Below are 23,558 nucleotides of genomic sequence, written 5' to 3' on the forward strand. Positions count from 1 at the left end.
ACGTGAGGAGACACCGCTTTAATAATCAATTGTCACCATTGACGGGACCAGACTGTTTGAACAATGTCTCAGCTACTCAATTCGGTATAAGCATCCACGGGTTTCTTCCGAGCTTGCCGCAAATGTGGATAGGAAGAACCTAAAAAATCTCCATCTACCCGCGGGTTCAATGGCAAAAATGAATTGTCTGCATTTTTCGTCCCGTATGCGAAGTTTACAGGGGCCGACTATCATCTATGGGCTAATCCCAAATGTGAAATCAGGATCGTCGCACATCCACTGCCTGAAAGTCGTGATGAAGACCCATCCGACGTTGGTGGTCGCTTTTGTGGCAAATGGGATCGGGTTAATTGATACTTCATCGCTCTAATCGAGTAGATCCACTGCAGGACATGACGGAAATGGATTGGCCATGGATGCGGCCCATCTATCTACATATCTCTTTTGTATGAATAGCAATTGAATGTGCGCCGCAGTGGAGAATAGAGGGTCATCAATTCAGCGGGACTGAAATCTCAATTCTCTAACGGTCTAACCCTATAGTATTTGTCCCCCATGGTCCGCAGTGAGAGGGAACCGTGGATTGAAGCAAGTCAAGCGATCTCCAGTTAAGATTCCGAAGTCTGCCGCCGAATCCGCCCACAGTGGCTCTGGGTGTCCCATTTGGCCCGCTTTTTCCCTTTTCTTCGAATGATCGCTCGGGAATGGAAGGGCTTAACTGTTAGGGCTATGGAAGCAGAAGAATTTTCCATGCTGGATGTTAAGCTTATCGCTTGGCGGGTGGCCATATTAAAGAATGGCCCGTCGTGACGTCTGGGCGATTGTATTCATCAACTGACCCATCCTCGAAAGGCCGTCACAATTGTATTGTTTCCCCGTGACACCGGGGTAGACGGTCCCTTTATTTTACCATGTCCTTCCCTCTGCCCGATGACGTCCTCCTCCTGGTCGGGGAGTTTTTGCAAGACCACCGGGACCGCTACCGTCTGGTCTTTGTCTGCCGTCGCTTTCATGACCTTTTCCTGCGCCTGGTGTATCGAATGGTGACCTTGAAGAATGGTCCGCAAACGCGATCTTTCCTAGGTGCCATTCTGCGTCGACCCGAGCTGGCTCGGGCTGTGCGGAGCATGTACTTTGAAGACTGGAAGCAGACGTCTGTCTCTCCGCCTCCCTTCCCATCGTCTTGGGAGGCGGATTGGACATTATATAAGAACTGGGCGCAGGCGGTCAGCCATTCGGAGGAGGAGCATGTGCAATGGGAGCAGGATCTTGCCAACAGCGTCGAGGAGGCGTGGATTGCCCTTGTCCTGCCGCTCGTGGCCAACGTCAGGCAGCTCCGGCTGGTGTATCCTAAGGAGAGCGTGTACCTGGACCGTACGTTGCAGCGGGCCATGAAGGGAGAGAGGCCCTTCGACAGCCAGCCGGCCTTCGGGGCGCTGCAGGAAGTGTCGCTACGTCACATGGAGACCGAGGGGGATAGCCCCGGCAGCTATCTACCATCCCAGATCCTCCCCTTCTTCCAACTACCGTGTATGCGAACGTTGACGGCGGATTCGGTGATCGAGTCCCAGGCCCCCAGCAGCGAGTGGCCACCCACGGGGACCTCGAAGATTTCGGAGATCACATTGCAATCGAGCAATGGCTCCAAGGGGATGCAAGGACTGATCGCCTCCTGTTCGTCCCTCCAGTCGTTCAAATACCAGCACTCGGATTCCCACCTGCAGTCCGAGGCCTACCAACCGGCGGCGTTTGCGCGGTCGCTGGCCGGAAGCAAAGGCAGTCTTCAGACGCTGTGGCTGGACAGCTACGGGACACACCTGCCCTTCACGATTACCGGGGCCAATGAGACTCATGACGAGTGGTTTGGGCCCTTGGTGGAATTCACCGTATTGAAGGACCTCCGCATCCGGCTGCCCAACCTGCTGGATATCCGGTACCAGCCCGAACCATCCACCGCTTTACCTGATGTCCTCCCGCCGTCGGTAGAATCGCTGGCCGTGGAGGGCTGCAAGGAGCAGTCGCTGGGGATGTTGATTGGACAACTGAAGTTGGTGGTCGGCCAGCGGAAAACCCGGTTCCTCGGCCTGCGTCAGCTGGATATCGAAGGGTTCTTTCATGACGAGGAGGACGAGGATGCATCTGGATACCAGGCGGACACGGCTACTGGCGGCGAGAAGGTCATCAAATCGCGGGTTTACGAGATGGCACAGACGTTGCACACCGCATGTGTCGAGGCTGGGATCCAACTGCGCCTGCGCGACCGGGAATGCCCTGCAACGATGGTATGAGATATGACATGATAGACCTATGATATTCTTTTCTTTCACCCTTTTTCTGTCTTTCTTCCTCCCTTTCTTTGGTTTGGATGGACGTCACACAATACCCCATAGACCAGATGAGCCAAGTGAAAACTGGCTGCCTGTTATTAGAACCTAGCGAATGCCAGTCCTTTTCTATTAACCAATGCGATCGATTTCCCAACATGCAGCCCCCATTCCGGGTCTTCATTTCTCCAGTTCTTCCCCAGACTTTCTCTCTTTCGCTCTCTCCACGTGAAGAGGATGGGGCCATCTATCATCCATGGCTCATCCACTAGCGGTCCTAACCGCCACCAATCCTTGGAGAAGGAAGGCGCTCAGCTGGATCAGACTGGCCATCGTAGTATTCTTCTCCGTTCTTCTCCGCAGTTGTGTCGCATTTCGACGTGCCGCTGACGTGGAGGCGCTTTTTCGCCTGAACGTGGCTTTTTTCATATCTTTCCGCTATGCCCCCATGTGGTAACTTTGTTCTCGTCCTTGTCTCCCCTTTTATTTTGTTTTGTGTTCCTTGTCCTCCCGGCTACCTTCATCACTAACCATGCAGTCGTCCATCTATCGGGCGGATGACTTCCCCGACCGTGAGGCTAAACAGGAGAAACATCAGTACCAGGATCCCGTCCCAAACTATGATGATGATCCATTTGGAAATGAGGAGTTTGCTGAGGTTAAATATCGCACCTTGCATTGGTGGTAGGTTTTCCTCCCGCCGTTCGTTCCAATGTACTACTCAGTCCTGGCGATCGGAAGCCTCGTTAACCGTTCTATTCCATACCAGGCAATGCGGGATGAGTAGGTTTAAGCGCCATCGAGATGCACCTCCAAGCTCGCTAAATCTAATGCGATAGTTATGATCGCCGAAACCATTTCCCTGGGTATCTTGTCGCTCCCGTCGGCCGTAGCGACGCTCGGCTTGGCTCCGTGAGTTTCTCCATTGGCACTGCCTTCCCGTCTCAAGACATTTGGCGTCTTGGGTGGCTGATAACAAGCCTTGTGGCACGTTTCATCTCCTATAGGGCTGTCGTCCTTATTGTGGGCCTTGGCATCGTTGCGACTTATACCGGTTATGTGATCGGCCAGTTCAAGCTACGCTATCCTCATGTACATAGCATGGCGGACGCCGGCGAGGTCATGATGGGGAGCTTCGGCCGTGAGTTACTGGGAACCGCTCAGCTGCTCTTCCTCGTCTTCATCATGGGCAGCCATATCCTCACCTTCATCGTCATGATGAATACCGTGACGGACCATGGGACGTGTTCTATTGTTTTTGGTGTCGTCGGTTTGATCATTTCTTTCATCTTGGCCCTGCCGCGCACGCTGAAAAAAGTGTCGTGGATGTCGATCTCATGTGAGTGATCTTCCGATGGATCTGCGATTTCGACGGTCGGGTTTAATGCGGAGACAGCATTTATCAGTATTCTGACCGCGGTGCTGATCACCATGATCGCCATCGCGATCCAGCGCCCGGGCAAGGGAAAGATCGATACGACGGTGGATACCAGCCTGTATAAGGGCTTTTTAGCGGTGACGAACATTGTTTTTGCCTACGGTAGGCCTGCACTCTTTTCTATTGTTTCCTTAGGGGAACGAGATGGTAACCGGATCTAGCCGGCCATGTCGCCTTCTTCGGCTTCATCTCGGAGATGGCGATACCGACGGATTACCCCAAGACGCTGTATATGCTGCAAGCTACCGACACGAGCATGTACGCCGTCACGGCCATCGTGATCTACTACTACGGTGGGAAGGACGTGAAGTCCCCGGCGCTGGGATCGACCAGCCCGTTGATCTCGAAGATCGCCTACGGGATTGCCATTCCGACTGTAAGTGACATGCGATCCATCTCTATACCTCGTGTGGTTGTTCCGACCTGACAGGCTAGTAGATTGTGATTGCCGGCGTCATTAATGGACACGTCGCATGCAAGTACATCTATGTGCGTCTCTTCCGCGGCACCGATCGTATGCAGAAGCGCAACCTGGTATCGCTGGGCACCTGGGTGCTGATTGGCATTGTGCTCTGGACGCTGGCGTGGATCATTGCCGAGGCGATTCCAGTATTCAACAACCTCTTGAGTTTGATCGTAAGATGAGCCCTCGTTGACCAGACTGGCGGTAAGCTAACGCGGAATCTGCAGACGGCACTCTTTGCGAGTTGGTTTACATGTGTGTTCCCTTTCTGTACACATTTGTATTTATATACATTCCCGAGAATGACACTGATATCGAACAGATGGAATGAGTGGGATTTTCTGGCTCTTCCTGAACTACGGACGATATACTTCCTCAGGGCGGAAGATCGCCCTGACGATCCTGAACTTGATTATCGTCGGCATTGGGGGTTGTCTGGTAAGTGCAGGACTCGATCTGCGGTTTGCTTTTGGTCTCCGTATTGACGATGTTAGTGTGGTCTGGGACTGTATGTGTCTGGAAAGGCGCTCCACGACAATCCCAGTAGCGCTAGCTTTTCTTGCGCCAACAATGCATAGGCGGGTCAGTGGAGGATGTGGTGGCTGTAGGCCGATGTTGATAGTGTCAACTATAATCTATATCGATGACTATTCGTATGTCTGTTCTATGGGAATAGTAAACTGTTGCCTCTATAGATAGTGTTTGATTCTTGTACATGCAATTGAAAACATATTGAGTGCCGGTGTAGACATTGAATCAACGATGATTATCTTATCACCTATCTTGTTTATCTTGTATGCATCTGGACCGAGTATGCAAGTATCTCTCTACTCCCAATCTGTCCGCTACGAACATAGCAGATAGACACTCGACAGGAAGATGGGATATAGAAACCATATATATCATTCATACGTACTATCTCATTCATACATCGAATTTCATAAACCAAAGTATCCCGATCACCGTACGCAGTATCCTCCATCAATGCGCATATCATTTCCAGTCATGTAGGAGCTCGCATCGCTCGCAAGATAGACATAGGCACCCTTAAGTTCCTTAGCATCACCATTCCGACCAAGAGGAATCATCGACAGCCAGAGATCCTGAATCTTCTGATCCACAAAGTCCGACAGACCCGTGTCAATATACCCAGGGGAGATACTATTCACACGAGCAAAGTCCCTCCACTCATTAGCCAACGAGCGCGCCAGATGAAGACATCCCGCCTTAGCAACATTATATGAGGTCTGCTCCTGGGGAAAATTGGCAATATGACCAGACATGCTAGAAGTGATGATGAAGCTGCCCTTCCCCCGCTGCTTGAAATGGGGCCCCACGGCCTTAGCGCAATGGAAAGTCCCGGTCAAATCGGTCTGAATGACCTCCATCCAGTCCTGGACGGACCCATCCAGGATACCACTGCTGGCAGTACGACCCGCATTGGCGATGAAAGCATCGATCTGGCCGAATTCCGCGATCACATCGCGCACGACCCCCTCGACGCTGTTGTAGTCGCCCACGTCGCATTTGTACGCTTTTGCTTTCACCCCATAGGTCTTGATCAACTCCTCCACGTTCTTCTTGGCCCCCTCGGCGCGAGAGGCGTATGTGATGGCTACGTTGGCGCCCATCTCGGCGCAGCCCCGGGCGGCTTCGATACCCATGCCACGTGGACCGGAAGCGCCGGTCACGACAACGACTCGGCCTTTCAGGCTGAAAAGCTCAAGGAGGGAGTTAGCTGTGGGGATGGAGACGGGCATTTCTGAAGGTTGGATGAATACTAATGGATGGTGGATTGATGAATGGAGTGATGGAGGATGGATGAATGGGATTAATGAAGAGGAGTATACAGGAGTATAAATACGTGAGCCGGTGGAGTATGATGTCATGATATCCGAGCAAACCGGGCGACTGAATGGGACGAATGCGTTAAATCCATGACGACATGAGATGCTTTCAGACCTGTTATGGCCAATAAAGTTGTCGATCGCGCATATAAACCGAGTAGACCGTAATATCGAAGCAGTAACTATAGATAGTATACTGGGTAGTATACCATTCTAGTATACTGAAGTCATGTCAACAGACCGCCCGGCCATTAGTCGGGCTGGTACCTCGCATCCAACGACTTTGACGATTCTTTTCTGGGTTGGCACCTCTCAAATGGATGATATATGAATACATGTATATAATTCAGGACTGAAATATGCAGAGTGCGATCGTTCTTCCATCGAGATCGTCATGTCAGAGTGGTTGGTCACAATGACCTGCGTGATAGGAGGATCTGGAACTGCATCCCTAGCAAGGGAAAGATGATCCGGGTAATCCGTGCGTGAATGATTATAATTGATTGATAATTGATGATTGATGATTGATGACTGATGACTGTCTAGATTCAACTGGAGTACCTTGTATACATGGACGTTGACCATTACCGTGTGTATCATGTGTCTTCTGCTTCCCTTCTTTTCTCCGTCCCTTCTACTTCTATCAACTCATAATGATAGATCCATCCTCACTGGCATCCCCGCCGCTTCCTGCAGCGCCGGTAATAAATTCATGGAACAAACAATTTCACATACAAAACACTCCCTTCCCTAATCTGTCCTGGGCCATCACCTCGTGGAACATAGGCGCTGCTTTCTGGCCGCTGATCTTTGAGTCGCTGACCGAGTCCTCCGGTCGCATGCCCGGCTAACTACTTAGTCGCCTCCTTTATACTGATCGTCTCGCTTTTTCCGTCTGCCTTTGCGCAGAATTTCGCTACGCTGGTTATCTCCGTGGGGGCACTCATCGGCATCTTGATCCTCTCTAGGATATGATTTATTTTCGCTAGGCGCGGAGAAATGCTGAATCTCCTGGTCGTCCGATACCAGAAGCACGGCTGTACACCTCCATCTCGGGGAGTCTGCTCTTCGCGGGAGGTCTGTTCTGGTACGGCTAGGTAAGCTTCTCGGATGTGCATTGGATCGTGCCGACCTGTGGCGTAGCAGTCACCGGGCTGGGGATCTACTCATCTACATGGCCGTGGTGAACTACTTGACCGATGCTGATGAGGGGTATGCGGCGTCGCCGCTGGCCTCGTACCAGCTGTTCGAGAACCTGGGATATGGATGGGCCGGCTCGTTGATGGGCTTCATCAGCGTGGCCCTGTCGTTGGTCCCTGTCGTTTTGGTCTGGAAGGGCCCTGAGATTCGTGGGAGGTGTCCGTTCATGAGCGAGTCCACGTTTGCGGCGTACGAGGAAGTGCCCAAGGATGAGACAGGGAGGAGTGGGTGCAAGATGTAGTGCTTGATATTTGATTTGCTATCTAGATATCTATATATAGACTCATCACTGCATCTATCATGCATACGTCACAGATGCCGAGAGAGCAAGCTCTCGGCTTCCTCGGTCGGCTCAATCCCTCCATCTCCCCTCGCTATGTGTTCTGCCATGGTAACTGCGTCTCGCCGACCTTTTTCGGCATTCACCATCCAGATCAAGGGGATTGGCATCAAGATCAAAGGCCCAATGAAGAAAAACCCGGCCCGCACCTGGCCCGTCGCGTCAACCAGCATCCCCACGATGGCCGGCCCAATAAACGAGCTCCCCTTGTCCGTCGCTGCGTACAGTGCATAAAACGCCGCCTCGCTACCCGGTGGGATCAGCAGTCCAAAGAACGATCTACAGTATGAGGACAGCCCCCCAGAGACCACCCCATGCACCACCGCCAGAGGGAAAATCTCCCACGGCTGCTGGATCCCAATGACTCCCCATCGCTGGAAGAGTGGGATGTAACCCAGCATGCCGTACAGAGGGATGAGTTCGAACAGCGCAATGCAAACCATGATCGTCTGGTTGGACCGGAGTCCAAAGCGCCGTGACACCACTGGCCACAGGAACGCCCCTGCCATACCGCAGAGAGTCACTGTGACCGACAACAATCCGATCAACGGGGTGCTCATCTTCAGCTCCGTCCGCGCGAATAGGATCGCCGTGCCGGACACCGTAGCCATTGCGTCTGACAACAGGAACCATGCCACCAGAAAAATTAGTACCTCGCGAAGCTGTACCGCGACCTTGACGGTTTTCCACAACGATTTCCAAGCAAATGCCACCAGTCCCAGCCACGCGCGCCAGCGACGGCTGTGTCCACCAGCAGCCGTGGCCGAATGCAACGGGGGTCCCGGGCGGATGCGCAGCCATTGCCGCGTCACCATGGTGAAGGAAAACCACCAGACCCCCACCAGTAGCAACACGAGTCGCATAGGAAGCGTCCCCGAGGCCTTGGGGATGGACGTTTTCGACAGGGTGAAGAGGAGGGTGATGCTCAGAATCTGCACCAAAACTGCCGCACAGTAGCCCAAACCTACTCCCTTGGACGAAATCCGCGTCGACAGCTGCAGCTCCGGCGATGACTTCGATGTGTCTCCCGGCCCCCGTCGTGAGGAAGCATGAGCTCCGGATTCGGTCTCGTTCCAAGCGAACGAATCGCTGTGGGGAGAAAAGTCTCCGTTGGGATCAAGCTGGTGCAGCTCCTCCTCCGATTCCTTGGTTGCATCTTGAATGGACGGGTCGTTGGCCACCAAAACAGGCAAAAAGGAATTGAGGACCACAAAAGACGAGCCGAGGCAGGTTACGCCAATCACCACCAACAGCGCTCCCAGGACGAAGACCGGAGGCGCGATCACTATGAACAACATGCTGGTCAAGGATCCGATGAACCCGAATGCCAGCAGAAGCGTTTTACGGTTATTCTCTGCATTGAAAGAATAAAAAGAACCAGCAAGGAGATCGTCAACGGTCAGCCGAAAGGTCATGGAATAGGGCAAATATAGACCATACCGTAGTCTGCCAGAGCGCTAAATGACACCAAGGTAAGCGCTTGGACAAGCACTGCCAGAGAAAAGGTGTACATGGCGAAACTAGCGGTGTTAATCTGGAGACCCAACAACCCGACTACACATTGCTCGTCTGTCCCATCGCGCCGGAATAGCGCCGGAGCGGTTCCATTTCCAGGAGTAGCAGAAGGAGAGCCCGGCCCTATACACGGGAGATGGCTGGATTTGAAGGTCCCTCGTTCGCGTGCCAGTTGTTCCAAGGTGAGAGGTAGGAAGGAGCCTATGCTTTGATTAGTATTGAGGTGGACGGAGGGATAAAACAATAATAAGAAAATTAAGAAAAAAAGATAGAGCTCCATACCTACGCCACAGACGGCAAAGACCTCCGCCGCAATACCATAGGCATACCATCCCCAAATCTCTTGTCGACTTGTCGGTGTGGTATCCTCGCCAGGATAGCGCGGAGGGCGTCGCCCAGCCTCTGGCAGAGAGCCCGGTATAGAAGAGGCGAAGGCCATTTGGCAATACGGAAAGGGAGAAAAGAGGGAATGAGGGCCACAAAGTCGAGCAGATCCTCACAACAACACCATGGCAGGAGTAGATCTGCTGCGGAAAATGAAACATCACGAAAGTTGCGACCATGGAATATTACGCAGTGGATGCCTCAGGAAAGAGTGCCTGACTCAGCTATCTACGGAAGCAGCGGAACTGTTGTCGTCGCTGATTGGCCTCCTGCGATCTATAGAAGCATGGGCCAATCACGGGGCGGGAGATTGTACCAGTGACATCATCCGGCATAGCGCAAGAGGGGCCGGTTGAGGTACCAGATACATTTTCTCTTACCAAGAGCGGCTGCTTAGAACCTGGCGATCGAGGCTTCAGTTCTTCAACTGGCACTTCTGTGGTCTCGCGACGCCTAATAAATACCCTAGGTGCATGTAGACACCTAGAGCGGCAAGCGTAGGTTCGATTCCTTGTGGCTGCTTCTGGTGAGCGTAAGGCGCAACTCCTTCCTATTTAGGTAGCCAAGCGAGATACAAACAACAGTCAGCTTCACCCGCGAGGAGGTTCTACAACTTGCCTACAACTTCCCAGCAACCTTGGGGGCCATTTGTGGTCTTGATTTCCCCGGACGAATAGTCCGCCCTCTCTTAAGGACCTTAGTTTCTTCCAGGCCAGGTTGATCCTGGACAGACTGAACGGTGTCAATAGATATGGAGGTAGCACAATGAATAGGATTGCTTGCCACCGTGGAGAATTCACTAATTATACTGTTTATTTACGGGGTTGCATTCAGCTTCTAGCCTTCTTCTCTTTCCTGGGTTACATTGAAAAGTCGCCTCAAATCAACACAGCCCGGCACTGTTAAATATGATCCCATCAGGCACATCTTTTGCTCTGTTTTTGTTGGTTGATTCAACACACTGAAGCAATTAGCTGCCGCTACCCAGGCAATAACGACAGACTTACTGGGATCCAGCTCGATTTGCTCCATAAAAACTGCGAATCGGCGGATAGTGGACTCAACCGACGACTCGCAAGCTCGGAGAGGCCCCGTTCGGTGCGACGGCGGAGTTTCTTTGGATAGCGATCGCAGGACCTCCCGCAGGGCTTTTAAGAGCTCGACAAGCTTGATGAGATTGCGACTCAAGAGCATCCGCACCAGTACTCCGGAGTCGTCTTCATCCATCTCAGTCTCTCCCAACTGGACCTTGCTGCGAATACAGATGAATTGCGGCAGAGGCTGTTCAAATGCCAGCGCATTGGGGTCAAAAAGCGTGTTCTGGCGGGTAATACTGTATGCCAAACAGACGGCTTCGAAGAGAGAAAGGCATTGCTCCGCCAGTGCCGGAATGGTGACCATGGACGACGAAGGGGCTTGTCTACACTCCTTGCACTGGAGCATAACCTGGCCTTGGCTGTAAACGCGATGAACCAGGTCAAGGATAGTCCCTAATTCCACAACAGTGTGGACGTTACGAAGCTCGGTCAAGGTCTGCAGAGCGTTGATCGAACACTGGCAGCTACCTTCGGTCTCCATAGGCGTGAGAAAACATGAACAGACTCTGTAAGCCCCCCTTTCCGCGGATGAAGGAGAGGTGGGTGCATGGTCCATCAACAGACTTGATACATGTCGCTATTACTTATCTCAGAAGACTGACGGCAGCTGCCTCCTAAGCCAGCAATCACGCAGCCATGTTCTCCTTTAGGAACAGGCAAACTCGACCTAAAGGTTGCAACATGTTCATAGTGTCCTTTGATCTCTTCTGATCCTAGCCCAATAAGAGCCCAGACCTTGGGCGCTTGGGAACGGATAGCCATGGAATGCCGCCTCACATTACACTCGTCCTAGATGCAGGACACACGGCCTGTTGGTCCGTTCCTTATGGCGCCAGTTCACCGTGGAACATGGGAAGCCATTAGGAGGTTGCACAGCTGTCGATAGTGACGATCATCGTCTGTGACTGGCATAACCTGATAGAGCAAATGGGAGGAAGAGTGGTCACATCGGACGTCACAGCTGGCGTGTGTTGCCTGAGTTCCGGCGTTGTCCGGTGATTCGGGCATTCTGCTGGCAATGCCATGCCAGCCACCGGGAGATGGTGTGAAAGACATGGCTGTTTTGTGTTTTACACTACTGGAAGGGCCAAGGAGCGTGATCAGACAGGGCTTGTCCGCAAATGTTACGTCTTTCGGAAAGAATTATATGGTTATGACCACATGGTAGAATGTTAGTTAGTCAGAATCGGCATACATGCATTCACATCATTCATCCCTCCATCATCGTCTGGTCAGCATCCTCATTTTCATCATGATCAACCGCAGCTTCCGATCAGTCTCCATCATCATGATTAATTTGCCTTGTGACGCCGAAATGGTATGAACCTCTTGAGTAAAGAACTGGATTCGACGAACAGTGCCCAGTAATCCACACAACCTAGCATGCAACACCTGTTGAACAAAAGTGAATTTTTCGTCGGCAGGGACACAAAATCCCCCCACCAACAGAGGGCAGGCCTCAACCTGAGCCTTGAAATGCATTCCGTCCCCTTTATGCCGCCTACCACTAGAACTGCCTTCGGGACGGTTCTCCTGGATACGGGAGTTGGGGTGCTCGCAGAACAGACCGTCCACCAAGCCGTTCTCGACAGAAGTGATAGCTTCAAGTGTCGTCACCAAGCTGTCAATGCTCACAACCACCACTATGAGCAGGTTTACCATGGTTTTAGAGCAGACGCCGCACTGAAGAACAGTGTCAGTCAGTTGTTGGAGGACTCGCTGGCAGCTGAGGATAGAGTCAATGGTAACAATCGATCCGGTGCGAGAGACAAGTAGGTTCATTTGCATGAGTTCATGAACTGCTTGTTCGTGACACTGGCACTGATATTGACGGGCTGCAGTAGCAATCAAGATATGGGGATCAATCCTGTGATCATCGGATTGATGATTGTATTCGTGGCCACGCCTTGGAGCTTTACTCGGGGCCAAAAACTCCACTGGTTTCATCTTTGCCGGCTGCCTGACAGGGAATGCTTCCATTGACGGGGACAAAGCCTGCGGCCATACTAGGAGATCATGGTGCGGATCTTCCACGTATGATGGGGGCACACTAGCCATGGCTTGGGTGCAGTCCGACCGATCGCCATTCAGAGAAGGGAGAACTCTGTCAGTGGCATCACAGCCTGTCATCATAGGTTGCTCTTGGAGCCGAGGGGAGGAAATTGTTACACCCATCGAGCAGGGTAGATCTTTGATTTCCATTGGAATTACAGGAAAGACTCCGTCTGAGTTTATGTTGTTGGCACCCATCGCGTGCATGAGGTTCCGATCCGATCCGATCTCCGGTGGCTGGATGGGAACGAGGTCTTGTAGCCAGCTATCCGGGGACAGATCAATGGTATCAGAGGCTTTAGGGGGTGGTACGTTAGCAATGTCATAGGCACACGAGGAAGGGATATGAGACGGACCCGGAAAGGGGGATGCTTCGCCCGGATCTAGAAAAGAGGAGCTTTGCAGCCCTGTATCCTCGATAGCAATGTCATCAATTATGCTGTCATCGAGAAGGCCTTTGTCAAGAGCCGTCTTCTCCGCGGGACCATGAAAGTGTCCCTCATTGAGGCTGTCTGGTACCGACTCTTCTTTCACCTTGCTCTTCTTGGGACTTCGGACCCTTCTACTCGGCTGGTGACGAGGGAATGTCGACGGCTCCTGGCTTAAAGATTGGCTGTCGTGTGTTGACTCTCTTTTCTTTGCCGGCCTCCCCAGTCGTCGGGACATGCTGTAGATACATTCAATCCTATGCTTCTGGCACCGTCGACAGGATGGCTTTTCATGACTACAGCGGATTTTGGCTTGCTGGCAGGCATTGCATGTGGAACGAACCTTGACGCTTCTGGGAAGCGGGTCCATAGACGACCTCGATTGCCTGTCTGGGTTCATGGCGCAGGAATTCGTAGCAAGACAATCTGATACAGAGAGGCACCGTGGCCAAGGCAGAGATACGAGTGGAAGGGTTTTTCTTTACCTGACCCGACTATGATCACGGTGGATGAACGCCCTTTTGAACCCACGGACCATCGCGTCCTCGTCACCACCGGAGACGAAGTGTATTCCGGGCTCAGCGGAAACACCGCACAGGTAGCAATAACACTGCATGATTTTTATTTTTCCTTTTAGTCTTTTTGGTCTTCAGCGGTTACATGGACTATGTCCCACATTCAGTCCCCATCTGGGCCCTTTTACCTGTAGGGCGTTACGCAGGGATAGATATAGAAACACGGCAGAGATATGCAGGTGTGGCAAGGACGGTGGTACGCACGGCGTTGATCAGTGCAACTACGACCGAGCTCCCATGAACCGGCCGGTTGTCCCCTTTTCTTTAGTTTTGTAGCGGTGGACATAAGCCCCTATCGTCCACTATCCGAGAACTGAACCTGGGATTCCTATCTCCCCGTTGAAACCGTTTGAAATCCAGGTGTAACCGTTGATCTCCCTCAGCCTGAGATATAAGTGGAGTGTCTTTGATAGCGATCCCCAATGAACCATTTAACCCGCGGTTCGTCCTACATTGCACGCTTCCCACCCTTCTGGATACTCTCTCACATGCGGTGGCATAGTGCCGAATTGGCCTCCGGCACGACATGGACCGACCACGTCGCTGTGAGACGTTTGTATGTGTCAGTTCGAAGTTTATTTGCAGCTTTCCTGGTGGGCTTCCGGTCTAGCGCTCGGTCTAGGGAAGTTGTAAGGTAGGTGGTAAAATTATGAGTGATATGAGAACCAGAGCTGTACGACTATGGAGGATGGGGTGATGTTTTGTATGGTGGACGGAATTCGACATTGAGCTGCAAAGGAATATGTCGTCTACGGCCAGTAATATTGGACACAGCCGCTGTTACTCGAGGGAATTGTTCTTGATGTCTGATATAGAATCCATATCGGCATCTCTGATGCCTAATGCGGCAACCATCATTAGACTACTTTACAGTTGGAGGAGAAGGTCAATGAAAAATAAAATCAAGGAAAAAAGCAAAGGGAAGAAAAGAAAGTGCTTATTCATTCAACATCTAAGTTCATCTTGTGGTGTCATTGCCCATTTATCATACCATCCATTGTATCCCGGTATGCCTAGGCTATTTCTCCTTGAATCACTTTACTCCGGCATATGCGCATACGGCTTGGCCAGATGCTCCTGACAGAAGGGCAACTTGCTCACCGTCCAGATTTCCGTATCCTATTAGAAGTTCGACCGGTGTCAGCTTGAAAGAAAGCCACGGTGACGTCATGGGGAAATGGGATGGGATGCATACAGGCTTGAGAGTCTTCTTGATCTCCGTATCCAGTGTGCCAGCCTTGAGGGCGATGATTTCCGGGGCCGCGTCCGGGTCATGAGCAATGGGAGAGCCACATTCGGAGCAGAAGACGCGATGGACCGCCTTTCCGGAGGATCCTTTACCGGTGTATCTCTTGATTGGACCGTCGATGGCGAGTTTATCTTTGGGGACGACGGCGACGAGGGCTGGACATTGTCAACAATGTCTCCACGTATAGACAATAGAAGATACCTGGAAGGATACGTACAATAAGTCGAACCACTCTGGCGTTGACAATCGTCGCAGTGATCGTAGCCCGTGATGATCGGTTGATCGACATCGACAGTGTACGTGACTGCTTTGCAGAGACAATGACCGGACAGAGGCATGATCGCTGGATTGATAACAAAGCACAAAACTAACAAGGTGCTTACGAGGACCTTGGGGCCGACAGCGAGGTATTTAAATTCGACCGTCTTCCAGTCGAACCTAGGGATTTATTTGTCATGGAATGCGGCGTTGCGTCATGGCGAACTCAGACTTCACCGGATTCCAAATCGTCGCCATGGATCGACCAGCCGCAATCCAGTATTTGGAATCATCTAGGTTTGGGATCTCAGCTGAGAGAGCTGAGATGAGAATACTACGGAGTACTCCGTATTGCTTGCATCGACTCCGTATCGGAAATATCCCGACCTCTCCATTTGATATCTCTCTTTCCCCGCATGATTGCTGTCTTCCGACCGTGAGAGATCGGATTCAAACCGAGCGATTCCAAACTCTCCTCGCTTAGTCCGTGATGGCTTTCGATGGCTTCGACTGCGCCCGCCACGATACCACTGACTGGCTCGGGGGATAAGAATGGAGGAGAATGAATGGGTTGTCCACCATGACGGATACCGTCGACCAGGGCCATCCCCCGGCAGCATCTAGAATTGAAGCGAAACATAGACTTCAATCTCCACCCCATCAAGACAAAGAAAAAAAAAAAAAAATACGAAAAATACAAAAAATTCAAAAAACCAATAGGACAACCCAGATGCATATCTAGTCCACCCACTAACCATGCATCTAACTCGAACAGATCAGCCCCTCACGGACCGATGACTTGTCCCCGGGCCCATCTTGGTTGGAAAACAAGGAGGCACCCTTTTCTTGTCTTTCTTTCTTTCTTTTTCTTTTTTTTTTCTTTTTTCTTTTTTCCCCTGTTGTTTCTCTCGGCGGGAACTCCGAACAATGCCGGCCGATTGTTGTTCAAGATGAGCACAACTCTTCTGGTTTTGTGCGACGGTCCGTAATCGTAGCCGTTGACGGTGACGGTGATCCAATTGAGCTACCTTCTAACGGAGTAGCTAAGGTCGCAGCTGTCTAGGGACTGGTGATTCGGTAGGACGTTTATTTGATTTTGTGATATTTGCTGGATCGGAAGACTGCAGTGGACGGGTTAATATGGGACTTGACTTCATTAGGGGGTTATGTTTGAATGATTGGAAAGAGATGGGTTATACATACTTTGAAGGCAGAATAGTAATCTAGATATCTGTCTAGCTGGTTAATATCACATATTTGCTGCGGAAAATTGACTATTTTGTTCTGTTTTCACTGCTCCTGTCTATCTCTTTCATCTTCTCTTTCCCTCTTTCCACTCTTTTGTTCGTCTATATTACTTCACCTTAATATCTCTATCTACTCTTTGATATGCACTTAGTGCTTTCTCTGCATTGATTCTTTAGCAATACTGCCATCCGTAGCAAAATATATGCTGATATACTCTTCGCAGAAGATCTATGCTATTTCTGTCCTATAAATTATAGCGAGACTTCAAATGGCGCCACCAGTCACGCGCCATCCATGCTTCAAATTCGGTGATCTCGGTGGCACTGCCGGCCAGCATTATGAAGCTGTTCTGGCCGGCGGGAGTCCAGTCATAGAGATCAAAGCGGACACTGTTAGACCAAACTGGATTCCAGTGACGGAAAAAAGACATACCGTCCAAGGCAAAGGTGTGACCGATCTCATGCAGATAGATATGCATATTCTCAGCATTCAGGTTCTCGAAGAAATACGCCTGTCCGACACGCTGGCCCCAATCACCACCCGCACTACCCTGAAAACCATCCGTGAGCCAGAGACTTTGGTCTGCGAAGTAGTCAGCATCATATGCCAGTCAAATAACGAATGAGCCAACTTACCATAGTGACGATCCTTGCCGGCCTCGCAGGTGCTATAATCACTGTTCGGAAGGAAGAACCTGCCGCATCATGGATCACACTCGGGAATCCCACCGACGTCAGTCGTGGTGTAGATGTCAATGCCGGATGTGTCACCTCCCAGGAGGGTCTTGTCCTTGACGGCCCATCCGACAACATTGAAGTCCACGGTATCGTATGGGAAACTATCGAATCACGCGAGCTCCTCGATCCATTTGTTGAACCCTTTGTGTATTGCGGACTCGACATCGGAACGCTGGGCTTGAGACACCGACTGAGTGGAATCCCAGCGCACACAATAGCTGATCTTTCATTTGCCGTCGATTACCTGGTCATAGCCGTTAGTTTTTGAAGCCAAAAGGGTCGCTGTAAGTATCCACCTGGTGCTGCCATACCTGTTTATGGAATGGTTAATGCTATACCACCGTATCTGCGAAAGTGGAATATTCCACGGCCCTACCTCATTGAGGGGAGTCACCAAGTTCGAGGGAGGATTCCAGGAGTTAGTGATACTGGCGCGCTTCAAGCCAGCCGTGGACCAGGATGGCTTGCTGGCGACCGGCATGAGTCCATTGTCTTGCGTAGGGAGTGCGGAACAGTAGCTGGCTAGCAGCTGGCTAGCAGCTGGACGGCAACAAGAGAAAGAATGGCCTTCATGTTGGCGTAGAAGCTATACAAAAGAATAGAAGAAACGGGCCTTCGCTCGCGAAGGCCCTAAACTATTCAGTATGAGAAAGAAAGATAGCCAGAGGATTCATGCCTTGGCTGATGAAATAGGACCTTATATAGCATCGAGTCCCGACACCATTCATTCCAAATCGCCAGCTATACCATGTCAAGTGCTGGACTTCATGTCCTGAATCATGTCATACTAAGTCTGATACAGCGCGACCTCTAACCCGAGAGCCAGAATACCAAGGCCGAACACTCAGATGCTATTCTCCACCAATCGAGAATGACGCGTGCAGAAAATTCCCCGAGGACAATGATAGGAAGTGGGGGGGCCAAGCTCATAGCTCTAGTCTTGAGATGATTCAATCATCCTACGACTCACTTTCAAACCTGCCAAGCCATCAATCGCTATATCAAACACTCCATCTCCACCAATGGGCTGGTGGTTGTCCGCATCGGGAAATGTTATAGGGATTACTGCCGAATACGGTAGGGTTGAAGCTTTTGACGCTATACTATTCAGGACATGGTGGATTATTCATATAGTATAATTTAGCTAGTAAAAGAGTGCATTCGGCCTCTGCTTAAAGATCCAAATTCTGAAACGTTCTTGGTGGAAGCAGCTGTATAATATGCCGTATCCAATAACCTTCCATCCTCATGTGTCACATCATGACTTTACTTACGTATCCAATGGATCTAAGGTAAGGGAGATTTCATTATTTATCTTTTATATAGTAGCCCATTATGTCTGCATCAGGCTGAACTGCTAGCCTGTAGCTGTCAGCCATTGGGCTAATCAGGGTTGCTAGGCTGTCTGCTGAAGACATCTCCTAATGGTTTAAAATCTACACAAAGTACGCGTTAAACAAAAATACTAGAAACTAGTGCAATAGAGAACACACCTTGGCCCATGATACTAGTGGGAATGAGCAAATGCTTCGACTCACAACCCTCAGAGATTGTGTTATCTCCGCACTACTACCCATCTCCACTAAACAGTTAGTGTTGTTGGAATTCCCCAATTCCCTCCCCAGTGTGATCTGATACACGTCCAGAACTTGCTAGAGGATGAATATGATTCAGAAAGGTAATCATGCCTCGTCGATCCCTTATACGTCTTTCTTGGAATGTACCAAGACATGAGAGTTTCACTACTACAAACCCACTCAGGCCATCGCCCAAACGTGGCAAAAAAGCCTGCACACAGTGTAGGCAGCAAAAGATAGTTGGATACCATTTCGATATGTCGTAATGACCTGCGCCTAATATCTCTTTCCAGGCCAAATGTGATGCCTACCTCCGCCGTGAGGGCCATGTTCCAGATGCCTGATATCCAACCCATTTCAGAGAGAGCACAAACGCCAGTATGTCGTTCAGTTTACTCCTGGCGAAGGCCTGATGAAAGCAAGGAGGTTGTCTGAATTAGAGCAGGAGACAGTTGAGCTACGTCGAAAATTGAGGTCTTCTCAAAGTGATCACCCTCGTTCAGACATCGCCATGTTGAGAGCCGCTGCGCAGAGGGAGGCTCATGATCTAAGCAATGGGACGGATTCACAACCAACTCCTCAGTCATAATCAGCAACTTTCTCCTGCCTACAACAGGGACTCTCTCCCTCGGCTGGTCTCTTGGGCCCGCCTCTGCCAAGGTCAGAAATGGCTACAGGAGAATCCTGGATCCTCACACATGTCCCAATTCCTATTATACATAGTCTCCATTTCTGTTCTGCACAGTGATTGGTGTCGCATCTAGAACATACACAAACCCGACACTGTTGATGGCGCTTTCGCAAAACATCATGGAGATGGCACTGCTCTAGATCGCATCACCAACGCTGCAGTGGCACATTATCCAGAGATTGCTGATTATTCTGACGTGGCCCTTTCCGAAGTGTAACACAAACCAGATATGACTTTTGCGTCGGGTGAACTACAACTGCACTTAGTGATGTAAAATGAACTTCATATTCCCATGCCCTGTCATGAATTCTCTCGAATCAAGATTCCGTCCCCATAAGAAACCCGGCGCTCCGAGCTCTGGGCACACCGTATTACTGTATACCAGCTGTGAGTGCCCTCTTCCTGGACAGATGGTTGATGTTATTAAATCGAATTAGTGTATGTACTAAAAGGAGCTCCCCGCAGGATACAGCCCAGCGTCAAATGTTATTTCGAAAACTTTTGCCATTACTGGTATTCGGTCTGAAGCTCCACGATCTGATTGCACGATGCGGTGCAGCAGTGATGGAATTCGGAGTACAGTCCATGTCCCAAGGCCAGGAACGAAGCTTGGATGTTCTTCTTCGTACCCTCGAGAGTCAAGCCACTGATTTGGAAGCAGAGGCGGCGAACTCAGGTGAGATTGTAGCATGGCTTAATTTGATTCTGACTAACAACTCTGCAGACGATGGCCAGTTTTACGTTGCGGCGTGTCGTTTGAACATTCAAGCATTTCACTTCTTTAAGAGTCATACTGTATTGTCTAGTGACTGTCTTTCTCAGATATTGGCTACAGTTTGTACCATTGTCCGCTGCATACAGACTCTAAGCCAGAGGCTTGCCAGTTTAGGAACTCTGCCTGTCCAAACGGTCTTCGCCTTGATGCTGGCTTCAGCATGCCTCCTACGCGTACTCAAAGGCAGCGTACTGAGTGGACTAGATGTCCAGAGAGCCAAGACGTCATTTTTTGGTGCAATCAATCTATCTCGGCAGATGTCAGTGGAACAGAACAACCCTGCCGCGAAAATGGCTACGATGTTCAGTCAGCTCTGGAATAGCACGACTGCCTTTGCAAATCTAATGGCAGCCAATATACTGCTCGTCGAATCCGCAGCCGACTCGCTGCAAGTCTCGTAGTGGATACACTTTGGTGGTGGCGGGACGAGGTTCGATCCCCAGTGTCGTGTCATGTGCTCTTCTCAGGGTAACATGTCAGACAGTATGTCTGCATTATATTATCTTGTTTGTTTACACATAAGCTGAATCGTGGCCTTGGAACTATTTTCTCTAACCGAGATAGCATCGAACCTTCCGATTCACTAGCTGGCTTTGTTGAAAGACAGGATCCGGTCCACTTCGCCGATAAATTCCTCTCAGATTTCGAATAGTCTCTAGGGGACGACGGAATGTTTCCACCTACGGAACCTTATGGTTTCATATGGCCGCCAACAGGATGAGCTGTATAAGCGGGTCATATTTTCACGATTGACACGGATATCATTTGTTCGGAAGCGCCCATCTCGTTGCTTTTTAACCTTCTCCCGTCGCTCTCTCAAAACACCTCAGCAAAGAGGGGTGGCGCGTCCTCTACAGATTCTCTTATAATACAATAGTCCAAGTGGTGGAACATTCAGGGTGGCACTGGAGTGGCTCTTCAGCGCTGTCTTTAGCTCCCTGCTAGATAAGACAATAAGACCACCTGGGAGACTGGAGTCAGACATCTTCAAGACTGTCAATATTCACAGCCCCGCGACGAGATCTCATTTCATCTCATCATCATCAATATTCCCCTAGATCATGCCTATATTCCTCACAAACTGAGTATTCGTTAAGTAAGGATTCCGAACGCGAAATGCAAAAAGGGGCGTGGGGAGCTAAATATACGGCAAGAAATCAACCGAATACAATAGAGAGAGGAGAACAGCAAAGACAAACTAAGCGATAGCTCTCCTCTTCAAACCAACTTGCAATCTCACAGGTTTACGCAGGAAGCCCTCTCTTGTCTCCATGGGACCCTTCTGCTGCAACTCGAAGTCGAATAACCGGAATACCGTGCTACAGATCACAAGTAGTTCCATTTCGGCCACATTGCGGCCGACACAAGCGCGAGGACCTGTGCTGAAGGGTATGAAGGCGGCCTTTGCCCGCGCGGTGAGACGTGCGGGATCCCAGCGTTCAGGGACGAATTCTTCGGCGTCGGGACCCCAGATCTCCTGGCAGCGGTGAATAGTGTAGCTGGGGACGGCGACTACGTCGCCAGGGTAGAAGATGTGGCCAGAGATTTCGATGGGGGGGCTACCGGGGGGAATTTCACGAGGGAGACCCATGGCGGAGGTGTTATGGATACGCATAGTTTCCCAAATGACCCATTGAAGACTGTATAGAGGTTAGCTGGGGTTGAGTCGCAAGGAGAGTTGGACTGGGATCAGTAATAATTGGAGAGGGGAGAAAGAGGAGACATACTAGGGAATGTCCTTCACCATGGAGTGAGTGGGAACGTCAACGTCTTTTGGAATGGCCTCGTCCAGGACCTCGTGTAACTTGTCAATCACGCCCGGGGTGCGCAGACACCAGTAGAGGATGGCACAAGAGGTGTTGGACGTGGTATCTGAGCCGGCAATCAACTGAGTCAAGGCCTCAGCGGTCAGCTCCTCCCGGCCCAGCTTGTTGCCATTTCTGTCCTTGCCTTCCATGAGACGGGCCAGCAGGTCCACGCGGGTGTTGTTGGCAATAACTTCGGGTCGGAGACGCTCGTTGACGCGGGCGATCGCAATACCGGCCAGGTTCTCGACAGCCTGCAAGCCGTCTTTGAAGAAACGGTCGGGGAAGTACTTAGCGAAGGGGATCAGGGACGGGAAGCAACCAAGCGTGGCGGAGACTTCTCCGCGACGATTGAGGACCTCGACAGCTTGAACGTAGGAGGGCGGCGAGTCCGGCGTCTTGCGCACCTCGGCGATATCCTGCCCCTTATCGATCATGCCGAAGGGGGCTCCGAAAGCCAGGTCACCGATGATGTCAAAGGCGAGGTAGTTGAACCAATGAAGAGCGTCGATGGTCGCATAGCCATTCTTGGGATTCCGTTGCGTGTCGGAGATGCGGTTCCACTGCTTGACGAAAAGCTCAACATTCGCATGGATGTACTGCTCGAACTGCCCAATAGACTTCGTACTAAAGGTATGAGAGACAGTCTTTCGCTTCCGGGTGTGTTCCGCGCGGTCGCGAGTGTTGAATAGACCACGACGGATGGAAACAAAAGCATCATAGAAATCGCTACGACGATCAGAGAGATAGAACGGCGAGACAAAGAGAACAGAAGGAAACATACGCCTTCAGGAAGCCATTTCCATGACCGTAGATTAAGGGAATGGCAGCATCATCGGCAATAGAGACATGTCTGGGGGCGATGCGAACGACTTTGCCCTTGGCCTTATGGGCTTCATGCACGGACAGGAAGCGATGCCCCTTGCGAGCCTGTAGGAACAACCAGAGGTGGGTGAAGCCCGCGACACTGGGGGAGGGAATATCGCGAAGACGCCAGAGCTGCAGGTAGGGGACCACATAATAGGCGGCCAGCAGAGCCAGCAGGAAATAAGCTCCGTAGGGAGAGAAGAGTTGGGAGATCATTGTGTAGCAAAGGACAGGGCTAACTATGTAACTAACCGACTAATCAGTCAGAAGTGGATATTCATGGCCATATGGGTTCCTGAGGCAGTAACATATGGGGCAGGTGACGTCTTGAACTAACCAGATTGGGACTTACAGTAGGATTGCCTGGAAGGGTCCAAAATGAATCAATCAGTCCAGCGCACTTAGTAATGACGACTGCAGAGTTCGTGACAATTTCAAAGGCCGACTCATTCCATGTTTCTGGCCCTGCCAAGTTGTCTCCAGAAGAGAGAGAGTGTGTGTGCCGTCCTCCTGCCTGATATTTATGAGGGGACGATGGTGAGGGGTCCCCGAGGCAATCACTTGCTACGGGTGTGGAAATCGGGAGTCTGGGGTTGGGGTAGCAGATTATCGCAGCCGACATACGTGCCCGACCCCCTCACCGCCCGGCTATCGCACGATTCGTGAAAAGGGTGGCTGACAGCGGTGT

The 23,558-nt window shown here is 51.0% G+C and overlaps 10 protein-coding genes across 10 annotated transcripts; 3 read left to right on the plus strand and 7 right to left on the minus strand.

Moving 5' to 3' along the window:
- Positions 1-911: 911 nt before the first annotated feature.
- Positions 912-4,803, plus strand: ATNIH1004_004187 (uncharacterized protein; the record flags this gene model as incomplete). Its single annotated transcript, XM_033568857.1, has 10 exons — positions 912-2,282; positions 2,863-3,008; positions 3,066-3,107; positions 3,164-3,663; positions 3,721-3,864; positions 3,924-4,138; positions 4,201-4,398; positions 4,453-4,468; positions 4,548-4,663; positions 4,720-4,803. The coding sequence occupies 10 exons, from the start codon at positions 912-914 to the stop codon at positions 4,801-4,803; spliced, it is 2,832 nt and encodes a 943-aa protein (XP_033427663.1).
- Positions 4,804-5,184: 381 nt separating this feature from the next.
- Positions 5,185-5,985, minus strand: LXR1 (SDR family oxidoreductase; the record flags this gene model as incomplete). Its single annotated transcript, XM_033568858.1, has 1 exon — positions 5,185-5,985. The coding sequence occupies one exon, from the start codon at positions 5,983-5,985 to the stop codon at positions 5,185-5,187; it is 801 nt and encodes a 266-aa protein (XP_033427664.1).
- Positions 5,986-7,071: 1,086 nt separating this feature from the next.
- ATNIH1004_004189 (uncharacterized protein) lies at positions 7,072-7,513 on the plus strand (the record flags this gene model as incomplete). Its single annotated transcript, XM_033568859.1, has 2 exons — positions 7,072-7,169; positions 7,216-7,513. The coding sequence occupies 2 exons, from the start codon at positions 7,072-7,074 to the stop codon at positions 7,511-7,513; spliced, it is 396 nt and encodes a 131-aa protein (XP_033427665.1).
- Positions 7,514-7,581: 68 nt separating this feature from the next.
- ATG22_2 (MFS transporter) lies at positions 7,582-9,566 on the minus strand (the record flags this gene model as incomplete). Its single annotated transcript, XM_033568860.1, has 3 exons — positions 7,582-8,966; positions 9,053-9,328; positions 9,410-9,566. The coding sequence occupies 3 exons, from the start codon at positions 9,564-9,566 to the stop codon at positions 7,582-7,584; spliced, it is 1,818 nt and encodes a 605-aa protein (XP_033427666.1).
- Positions 9,567-10,464: 898 nt separating this feature from the next.
- On the minus strand, positions 10,465-11,089 carry ATNIH1004_004191 (uncharacterized protein; the record flags this gene model as incomplete). The annotated part of the gene is made up of 2 exons (XM_033568861.1): positions 10,465-10,472; positions 10,519-11,089. The coding sequence occupies 2 exons, from the start codon at positions 11,087-11,089 to the stop codon at positions 10,465-10,467; spliced, it is 579 nt and encodes a 192-aa protein (XP_033427667.1).
- A 740-nt stretch (positions 11,090-11,829) lies between these two features.
- Positions 11,830-13,488, minus strand: ATNIH1004_004192 (Zn(II)2Cys6 transcription factor domain-containing protein; the record flags this gene model as incomplete). Its single annotated transcript, XM_033568862.1, has 1 exon — positions 11,830-13,488. One exon carries the CDS (start codon positions 13,486-13,488, stop codon positions 11,830-11,832), a length of 1,659 nt encoding a protein of 552 aa, XP_033427668.1.
- Positions 13,489-14,701: 1,213 nt separating this feature from the next.
- Positions 14,702-15,250, minus strand: ATNIH1004_004193 (GFA family protein; the record flags this gene model as incomplete). The annotated part of the gene is made up of 3 exons (XM_033568863.1): positions 14,702-14,782; positions 14,859-15,067; positions 15,130-15,250. 3 exons carry the CDS (start codon positions 15,248-15,250, stop codon positions 14,702-14,704), a joined length of 411 nt encoding a protein of 136 aa, XP_033427669.1.
- A 1,412-nt stretch (positions 15,251-16,662) lies between these two features.
- On the minus strand, positions 16,663-17,636 carry ATNIH1004_004194 (uncharacterized protein; the record flags this gene model as incomplete). The annotated part of the gene is made up of 6 exons (XM_033568864.1): positions 16,663-17,000; positions 17,054-17,085; positions 17,134-17,256; positions 17,314-17,378; positions 17,452-17,466; positions 17,532-17,636. 6 exons carry the CDS (start codon positions 17,634-17,636, stop codon positions 16,663-16,665), a joined length of 678 nt encoding a protein of 225 aa, XP_033427670.1.
- A 2,270-nt stretch (positions 17,637-19,906) lies between these two features.
- Positions 19,907-20,599, plus strand: ATNIH1004_004195 (uncharacterized protein; the record flags this gene model as incomplete). Its single annotated transcript, XM_033568865.1, has 3 exons — positions 19,907-20,099; positions 20,148-20,177; positions 20,313-20,599. The coding sequence occupies 3 exons, from the start codon at positions 19,907-19,909 to the stop codon at positions 20,597-20,599; spliced, it is 510 nt and encodes a 169-aa protein (XP_033427671.1).
- A 797-nt stretch (positions 20,600-21,396) lies between these two features.
- ATNIH1004_004196 (cytochrome P450) lies at positions 21,397-23,086 on the minus strand (the record flags this gene model as incomplete). Its single annotated transcript, XM_033568866.1, has 3 exons — positions 21,397-21,838; positions 21,926-22,732; positions 22,788-23,086. 3 exons carry the CDS (start codon positions 23,084-23,086, stop codon positions 21,397-21,399), a joined length of 1,548 nt encoding a protein of 515 aa, XP_033427672.1.
- Between the last annotated feature and the right edge of the window lie 472 nt (positions 23,087-23,558).

The sequence above is a fragment of the Aspergillus tanneri genome (genome assembly GCF_003426965.1).
Source record: "Aspergillus tanneri strain NIH1004 chromosome Unknown AapTan_3_pilon_pilon_pilon, whole genome shotgun sequence".
Taxonomy (NCBI): domain Eukaryota; kingdom Fungi; phylum Ascomycota; class Eurotiomycetes; order Eurotiales; family Aspergillaceae; genus Aspergillus; species Aspergillus tanneri.